General features: G+C 50.4%; 1 protein-coding gene across 1 annotated transcript; it reads left to right on the top strand.

The window, feature by feature from the left end:
- Nucleotides 1-4829: 4829 nt before the first annotated feature.
- On the top strand, nucleotides 4830-7220 carry LOC119819731 (odorant-binding protein 2a-like). The gene is made up of 5 exons (XM_038338053.2): nucleotides 4830-4916; nucleotides 5434-5567; nucleotides 5799-5869; nucleotides 6327-6437; nucleotides 6985-7220. The coding sequence occupies exons 1-5, from the start codon at nucleotides 4830-4832 to the stop codon at nucleotides 7218-7220; spliced, it is 639 nt and encodes a 212-aa protein (XP_038193981.2).
- Nucleotides 7221-9695: the final 2475 nt, after the last annotated feature.

The following is a 9695-nucleotide window of genomic DNA, read 5'->3' as shown; positions in this document are numbered from 1 at the left end:
AACCTTTTGTAAGCTTTTTCCACGTTGCCCATTGGGAATTAGTTCCGGTCTGTTCTGTTCCTGGTCTTGTGCCCTGTGAACCCCTGGCTAAGGGCAGTCAGCAGGGCGCTCTGCAAGCCCTTCCTCAGAGGTGGACTTGGCTATGAGAACAAAACAACACAGGCCATGTGGCTGTAAACAGACATTGATTCCACAGTTTCAGAGCCCGTGAGCCAAAGTCAAGGAGCAGGCAGATTTGGTTTTGCTGAGGGTCTACTTCCTGGTACTCAGATGGCTGTGAACCACTGTGGGCTTACATGGTGGATGGGAAGAACCTGGTCTAAAAACACCAATTCTGCCTATGAGGTCTGCACCTCTGAAAGCCACCCCAACCCCATCTTCTTGAGGTTGGGTCTCAACACATGGTGAAGGAGACATTCACACACACACATACACACACACACACGCACACACACACACACACACACACACACACACCAGTGATTCCCTCTGGGACCCCTGAGTAGTGACAAACCACACCCAAATACCTGTTTTCACAGAGAGATCCGCCCAGACCAGGCACCTGGCTCTGGATTTAGAGTCAAAAATAGAAGAAAGGGGCTGTGGAATCTCCCTCTGTGACTAAGGAAAGTCTCTGAGGCCAGGACTCAGACAGTGTGACAGGAGCGTTCATGTATATGGAAGCCCAGAGAAGCCATTGTATGAAGCTGTAAAGGTAAAGCCCGGATTGCCTTGGAGACCCCACGATGTTAGAAATGCCAGATTTGTGGGACACCAGCTGAGGACAGCAGCTAACAAGAAGAGGAACCAACCCAGGAGAAAGAAGTGGGCTGCAGTCAACGAAGCTGAAAGGAGTTGGAGATCTGAAGAAGGCTTTGACATCAGACATGGAGATGCAGAGTTTGGAGTTTATTCAGCCGGTTTTCAGTCTTACTTTGGACCAGTGTTTCCTCACTAGGCTCTCTTCCCTCCCTTTGAATGGTAATGCATATCCTGTGTATGTTGTAAGGATGTGATCTGCTTTTTCATTTTGATTTTCCAGGGGCTTATAGTGAAGAGATTACCATGAACATCAGAGACTTTGAACAGTGGGTTTTTAACAGTGCTGAGACTGTGATTGAACTAAATGCAATTTGTTTTATGATATGGCTCTAAGCCTATGGGGGGCATGGAGGGGAATGTTGTAGTTTGAATGAAAATAGCCCCCATAGGTTCATAGGAAAAGGCCCTACTTCACAAGGATTAGGAGGTGTTGCCTTCTTGGAGTAGGTTTGACTTTGTTGGAAGAAGCATGTCACTGGAGGGTAGGCTTTGACTTTAGCACAGGCCCAGAACCCAGTGGCTCTTTCTCTTCCTGCTTCCTGTAGATGTGGATGTAGAATTCTCAGCTACCTCTCCAGCATCATGTCTGTTTGCATGATACACATGCGGCCCACCGTGATGATGATGGGCTAAACCTCTAAACCTGCAAGCAAGATGCAACAAATTGTTTTCCTTTATAAGAGTTGCTGTCGGGGGCTGGAGAGATGCCTCAGAGGTTAAGAGCACTGCCTGCTCTTCCAAAGCTCCTGAATTCAATTCCCAGCAACCACATGATGGCTCACAACCATCTGTAATAGGGTATGGTGCCCTCTTCCGGCCTGCAGGTATGCACACAGACAGAATATTGTATACATAATAAATAAATAAATAGATAGATAGATAGATAGATAGATAGATAGATAGATAAATAACTTTTAAAAAAGTTGCTGTGGTCATGGTGTCTCTTCACAGCAATGGAAACCCTGAGAGACATTCTCCAATACTGTTTTATTTTTTAAATCTTCATTTTAAATATCTATTTATTTATTTTTATGTGTATAGGTGTTTTGCCTGTGTGTATGCCTGCATATTGAGTGCTTACTTAGTCTCTGTGGAAGACAGAAGAGGACATTGGATCCCTTGGACTGCTGTGAGCCATACTGTGAATGCTCTGTTAACCTTTGGTATGGCAGCTCCTCTCCGAGGAATGCCATAACTGTCCTGTACGCTGCCCCTCATTATCTCATTAATTTTGCTTTGTTCTAGGTTTTACATCAGTTGATGTTACATCTTCTTAGATTAAAGTTGACCTACTGCAACTCTATACTTTTCCACCCAGTTCACCTCCGTCAGCACTTTTAAAGTAGATTCCTCGTAGACAACAATAGCCATCATACGGTTTCAGCGCTCTGGACTATTCCTGTGTTGTGTTTGATGGATTTTGACCATTTGCATGTAATGTAACTATTGATCAGCTAGGAACGATTTTAAGGGCAGTTATAGCACAGTACTACAAACTAAATGATTTAAAATCCAGAAATGTGGACATCGGATGGAACTTGGTGGTAAAGTGCACAAAAGCCTATGCCAGGCCTGGGGTAGATCCCAGCACTGCTAAGAAAACAAAACCAGAAATCTACAGCATATTCTTCATCGGTTATGGAGGCCAGAAGTCTGACATCTGGTGACATTTTAATGTCATATTTTGTTATATTAATGAGAAAGTTAGCATTGTGAGCACTGGGACTTGGCTCTCCTGATGACCCTCTGAGTCACAGGTGGGACATTTCATGTTATCTCGGGGAGCGGGGGGAATCCCAGCCCCACAATCCTCTCAGTTTCTATCCATGCTGATGATGGATTAGCCAGGTTCTCATCATTGCCTTAAACACACGAGAGGAACTTAAAGAAGAAGGAGTTATTTTGGCTCCTGATATCAGAGGTTCTGCCAAGATTATTTGGTCCCATGGCTGAGGGCCTGTGGAGTCAGAGCATTATGGCAGAGAAGTTTAAGTTGAATAGCTGGCATCTCTTGCCATCAGGGAAGCAGAGAGGAGGACAAGGTGTTCTCCATGACTAATTTCTACCAACCCTGGCCACAGTTTGCAGTCTCTTCAAATAAGGCCATCAGCTGGGACTAATCCTTCCGCAACTGAACCTGTGGGGAAACTTCAGACCCATCCATGACAGTGTAGTTATCAATATCACACCTGCCCTTCAAGGCTGTGGGTCCGAGAAACACAAAAGGGAGGTACAGGCTTAGACTGGGAAGCTGCTGGTCTCTCTGGTGTTAAGAAATGTCATCTTCAGTGGCAGGGGACAGTAAGGGTCAGCCATCAGCACTTTCAGCTGTAGCCACCCCAGCACTGACACTGCAGGATTCAAACAGAGTCCATTCCTCAAATGCAACAGCAGCTACCTGCTGCCACCTTAGTCACAGCAAGGAACCTAACTGGAAACCTTGTGACAAATCAGGTGCTAAGACATAGGGGAGAGAAATGGATAATGAGAGAAACCTGGCAAGTTCCAATGACCTCCAGCAGATTGATAGCTTCCCTGGCTCTGTCAATCACATGGGCACATTGTTCTCCTCTGATTCAGGGAATCAGACACGGGTGCCTGTGTGGTGAGGTGCTCAGAGGAATGAATCAAACACGCTAATGAAGGGAAAGATTGCAGGGACAGAGACGCCTCACCTAGATTTGGAAATGATAGCCTGTTTTCTAATCTCTGATCCTAAAGAGCCCTCCCAGCTCACACTGCAGAGTGGGGAGTGGACGGTACAGTTCCTACTGGGAAGGAAGCTGGGCTAAGGCCTGGAGCCAGGGCAGACATCATGAATTCAGAACACAGGTTGGCACATGTGGTCATGGTGCTTTTTGCATCATTTACCCAAAAAGAGTGTGATCTGGCCATGTGGAGAGCCTGGGGGTACTCAGAGCTAACAAGGAGGGAAGCTGTGGACTCCAGAGGAAGAGAGTTCAATAGGAGCACTGGGGTGGGCTCAGGTCAGGCTGTGATGGACGCTGGTGCTTCATCCCACCTCAGGGCACAAGATGGCAGGAAATGAACACACATGGACCTCATCTGTACCAGGGCAGCCCTGGCTCTGAAATGTCCTCTCAGCAGGTCCTCAGATGACAAAAACAGCAGGAAGTCACATCCCCTTGTTGGAGATGAATCCCCCTGAGCTCACAGCGATGAAACCCTTTCCCCTGAACCTTCATGGGACAAATATTCATGTGTGGCTGGAATTCTTCATGCAGCCAACTTAAAATCATTTGAACTATGGAAACGGAACACTACCTGGTGGTTGAGGAGATGGCATTGGCCAGGGAGTGGAAAAGGACCAGGACATCTGAGAGTAAGAAGTGCCCTGCAGAGTCAGGGTCATGGTGTGGCCTAGTGTGGCAGGGGGTCTGCCCTGATGATGTTCAAACTGACAAGAATCAGGAGTCTGTGATCCCACTTACAGAAAGGTCCATCTAAGATATCCCTGCATGGATGTTACAATAAAGTGGGCTCCCTCCCAGGCAGGGCACCAAGAATTCTGGTAACTAACTAACTGCCTCTGGTGATGTAGCTCAGCCCCATATCAGCAGCGGAAGGTCAGAATCCCGAACTCAGTGGACACAGCTCAGGGCAGCCATGGCAGATGGAGGCCAGGGCTGTGAAGCCTGGCGCTCCCTCCCTGCCCAATGAGCAACCTCCCTGCCCCTGGCTCATTCATCTTCCCAGGGTCCTTTGTGAGCACAGTATTAGTGGCACAGACATTGCAGGGCATTGTGTGCCCTTTCTTCCTCTGTAGGTGACATTGAGTTCATTGTCATCAGATCCCAACAACAACAACCTTCCACCTCCATGATGGATGTGGATTTGGCCATGAGAGAAGGACAGGAGGGACGTGGTCAGTGCCAAGTGGGAACACATCCCTGGCCACGGGGTATATAAAGGGCACCGTGTGAGCAGCCAGAGCAGACCTTCCCCAGCTGAACAGCATTGTGTGAGAGCCCAGCTAGCGACTGAAAATGAAGAGCCTGCTCTTGACCTTCACGCTTCTGGGGCTGGTGGCTGTCCTGAAGGCCCAAGAGCTTCCATCAGATTACCAGGAGGATGTGAGAAGGGGACCGTCAATGGGAAGGGGTGGGATCAAGGCATATCCTTCTGCTTGGTGCTGGTATATTTGAGCTGAGGTGCAGCATGTTTCCTTGAAGGTTGAACTTGACCTTGCACTGAGCAGTCAGAACTGTTTCCAACAGTCTACGAGAAGGTGGGCATCCTCCTGAAGATAGGGGTTTGGAACAGAAAGCAGATTTGGTGAGGGTTCCTTGTTCACATGTTACCCAGAGCTAGAAGGCCTCGTGGACAAGGGCGTTCCTCCAGTGCTGAGGTATAGGCCTCAAGTGTTTAGATACCTGGATGGGGAGAACACACTTTCTACCATCACGGGGTTGGGTAGCCTAAAACGCTGGGATCTGTTTTCAGACCAAAGGTCTGGGACATACAGGGTTAGCCCTTCTCAGTGGCTGCAGCCTGGGCTCTGAGTGTCTATTCAGGTGCTAGCCCATGTGCTGGAGCCTGGGATAGGATCAGGGCCACTATTGGGCATGTTCAAAGCTTTGTCTCCCGCAGTACTCTGGGATCTGGTATCCAAAGGCCGTGATACACGATGGCAGCCTACCCAGTCACAAGATACCCTCGAAGGTTTTCCCTGTGAAGGTGACAGCCCTGGAAGGAGGAAATATGGAGACTGACGTTACATTCTGGTACGTTTCCCCTACTGTGCACCCCGTAGTTGTTTGTCTCTTTCTTGTTATCCATGCTTTGAGTTTGGGAAACTAAAAATCTCCAAATTTGAGGGGACACATTCCCAAGCACTTTCCTAAAGCAGGAACATGGAATTTAGGAGATCACCTGACCAGGGCTGATTCACCAAAAGAGCTGAGAGGCTCTGCTCTGCTGCTGAGAGCAGCCTGACTGTGGATTTGTGTTTACAGGAAGAACGGTCAGTGCCATGACGTTAAAATCCTGATGAAGAAAACTGAGGAGCCTGGCAAATTCACCTCCTGTGAGTCCCTGTGTCTTAGGGTGTCCTGCAGTGGCAGCCCTTGGATAGATGGGTCCGTGCCTGGTCCAGCTTGTAGGACCGACCATCCACTCACTTTCCACATACCAGAAAAAGAGGTCGTTGTGTAGTCAAGCCTAGCAACTGACTGTCTCTTGGTCCCCAGCCTAGATCTCAGCTCTTGACCCATGAGAAAACCATGCTAAAGAGCTGAAAGCCAGGCAGGGAGATGGATGCTCAGGCCTGGGTCCAACCTCATGCCCCTTCTCTGAACATCTTAGTTGGGCTTGACAGCTTCCAAGAAATGGCTCCTGTCTAACTATGGAGAAGATGGAAAGGCCAGGGCTAGACTAGACAGGTCTCCTGGGTGACCACCGAAGTGTTCCAAGGTGTTCCCTCACATGGTCTGCAATGATGCCTCAAGGATAAGACACTAAGCGCTATTTCTGTTCACCTGCAGTTGACGACAAGAGGTCCATCTATATCGAAGCATTGCCAGTGAAGGGCCACTACATCATGTACAGTGAAGGCCGTTTCCCTGGGAAGTTGTTTGGAGTGGGAAAGCTCATCGGTGAGGTGTCATGGAGGCCCCAAGTCCTGTGTCTGGTCTCTGCTTTCAACGACCGACATGCCTGGCACTGGGGACTGGAAAGCCTCTTAGTGTTGTGCCAAGGGTGCTGCCCAGGAAATGAGTGAGACCCAAAGAGAAAAGTGGTCTCGTGCAGGATGAGCATGGGGCTTTTGTGGCTTCTGGAGACCTGAGCACTCAGGAACAGTCTCCACCCCTGGAGCCAGCAAATGCCACCTCCAGGGATCTCAGTCAAGGGTCATGTCAAAGGGAATGTCTTGGCAGAGGCCCATATGGTAGGTAGGGATCATCCAGGTTCAGGGGACAGCCTCATGTCCCTGAGATTCAGGTCTCTTACAGGTCTTTGGAGTGACCTGTATGTCTGCAGAAGTTCTCCCTAGGGCCTGAGGGTCCCTTTTTGTCTGGGTGTCCACACCCAGTTCGTTGTTAACCACCAGGATCCTCTCTCAACCTTTGTGCTGGTTAATGCTCTCATCCCTGTTTCTCTGGCTCTCTGCAGAGCCTTTAAGCCTGCCCCACCTCCCCACAGGGAGAACCCCTGAGGAAAACCCAGAGGCCATGGAAGAATTTAAGAAATTTGTACAGCGTAAGGGTCTCAAAGAGGAAAACATCATTGTACGAAAGTCAATTGGTGAGAACAGGACTGTCCATGCCTCTCTTGTGTCCCCTATATCACTGCTACCTGTCTGTGCCCCAAACCATGTCTGTCTGTGTGCTTCTGCCTCCTCTCTGTGCCTGGTCTTTTGTCCGTTGTGTGTTGTTTGATGTCTCTCCATGTGCTCTTTGTCTCTGTGGTATCTCCATCATTTCCTCAGGGTCACAATGTCACATTCTGAGCCTCTGTCCCTCGGTGTCCCCATGTACCTCCAAGCCTCCTGTGCTTCTGTCCACTCTCTCTCTTGCTCTCTCTGGACCCCTGGTTTCTGCACTGCAGCTTCAAGGTCCTGTCAGCTCTCCCAGGGTTGCCAGGCCCTGCCTCAGGTCTTGGCTGAGGGAGGGTGTGGGCCGCAGGTGTGATGGGGTCCTCTACAGGGCCCTTCTCACCCCTGGGCTTCTTTGGTTTTCTACAGAGCACTGTGTGCCTGAAAGCAACTAGGGTAAGTCTCCCCCAACCCCGCCCCACCTGCAGAAATGTGGAAAAGCCTAGAATGTGGGTCTCAAGAAGCCCTGGTCCTCATCCCATCCCCACAGACAGGTGTTGTCACCAGGGAGGTGGCCCTGAGTGTAGTTTCCAGGACAGCTGGAAAGTCCTTCCTTTTTGTTGTGATCTCTCCTAGTCCCTGGTCTCTGCCTTGCCCTGTTCTTCCCATTCTCTCCAGGATGGCAGAGACCTGGCTGCTCATGAGAGTGGTGAGGGATCTCTTCAGAGGGCCCCAGCTCCTAGCAGGGACCTCACAAAACCATGTGGAAGGAGATCTCTATCCAATATGTGCCCTGGGCCATCCCTGTCCATGACTCCCTGACTACTGCTCCTACAGAATCAGTGTGGGGGGGGGGGATTTATCTCTCTTCTCTCTGTCACAGCAGCTACCCAGGTCTGCACCTGCTGAGCAAGCCTTGCTGCCCAACCCTGACTGGGACATCCCTGTACCACACCTCTCCTGGACCAAACTCCCCACTGCCCCTCCTCCACACCTTGGCCTCCCCTCCCCCACCTGACACCAAATAAAGCCCTTTAGCAGTACTCTGGCTCAGGGTGTCTATGAAGGGCCTTGTGTGTGCTTGAAGAGCCCTGCTGTCAGCAGAGACAAGGGAAAGCATACAGTGACATTGATGGGCTGGTGCCCAAGGAGCATGGCATCTGACTTTCCTGGAGAGCCATGTGAGGTCCTAGAGCCCCACCTGGTGAGCCACTGGCTGTCAGGCTGGACCCTGTCAGAGAAGCCCCTGGGAAAGCAGGGCTGTGAGGGGTCATCAGGGCTTTGAGTGGTGTGACTGTCACCGCCGGGCTCCTAGTCCAGGAGGACTTCATGGGCTGCTGGGAAACCCCTCCTTGAGAAGCCTAGCTCAGTGACAGAGGGGAGTTAGGGTGGGTAGCTCCTCCATCATGTCCCCTCAGGAAACACAGAAGCAGCCACAGCCTCCCCCAGCCCAGTTCCCCACACCAGGCCTCCCCTGCAGTTTTTCCAAGGACAAGGGTGAAGGGTTTCACTGTCCAATAGGGACATGGCGGCCAGAGTGTGGGAGAAGATGCCCCAACCCAGGTGATTAGTACAGCCTCAGAGTGCAAACCCCATGGTGCTGGCTGTCCAGCATGTCACCTCTGCTGAGGGTTGCTGGAACTCAGGCCAGTGTCCCTCAGCTCAGTAACCCTCCAGTCTAACTCCCGCCTGATTGTCTGTTCTCTCTGAATTCCTCTCTTACTGGACCTAGCTCCTGCTGGGAGCTCTTGGGTGTTCCTAAGGAGGGGCAGCTCTGCAGGTGCAGGTGGAGCCTGAGGCATCCAGGCTACTCTGGAGGGCAGGGTCAGGCCAGGCTGGATCCCACATACCAGGCTCTCTTTGATTGAGACAGGGACTATGCATGGATTCAACTGTGAGCCCCAGAATAACCCCAATTTCAAAAATTTGATGCTGTTCTTATTTGTATCAGTAGTTCAGGAAGACTTCTAATTGAATCCAAAATATGCAGAGACTGCAATCTAATGCCACACCCATTACACTATCACAGCTCCCCGCCCCCTGCTGCTGGTCAGTACTGGGACTGAGCTGTGACCCTGGGCACTGGGTGTGAAAGCTCAGGGATGTGACTGTGCCCTGGAGCAGTGAGCAGAATCCTAGCAGGACACAAAGTGCAGAGGCCTCCTCTCCTGCCCGCTGTCCTGTACTGAGCCTTTGCTGACTTCCTGGGCTTCATTACTGCTGGAAGGGAAGCACCAGGGACTCCATTTGGGCAGAGACCACTTCCTTTTTTTGCACTCGGGAACCCATTTTCTTTAAAGACACATTGACCAACCAACCATCTTGTGGTTTGCTGTGGTTTGTTGGCCCCTCATGACTTGGACGGAGGTTTCTCAGGTGGTCTGATCACATGTTAGGGGCTGGGCAGATAGAAAGATAGAGCCAAAGGCACTTTAAAAGTGTTATGTTTAGACCACCGTGTGTATGCAGGAATGCACATGTTACGGCCTAGGTATGGTGGTCACGGGACAGCTTTATGAACGCAGCACTCTTTCCAGTGAGTTGAATGACAACAGCAATAGACATGTTAAGGTGGTTGGGGAACAGACAAGAAGAGACC

This window comes from Arvicola amphibius, chromosome 7 (genome assembly GCF_903992535.2).
Source record: "Arvicola amphibius chromosome 7, mArvAmp1.2, whole genome shotgun sequence".
NCBI classification, from domain to species: domain Eukaryota; kingdom Metazoa; phylum Chordata; class Mammalia; order Rodentia; family Cricetidae; genus Arvicola; species Arvicola amphibius.
The sequence above is the reverse complement of the archived record's forward strand: the minus strand, read 5'-3'. Positions and strand labels throughout refer to the sequence as shown.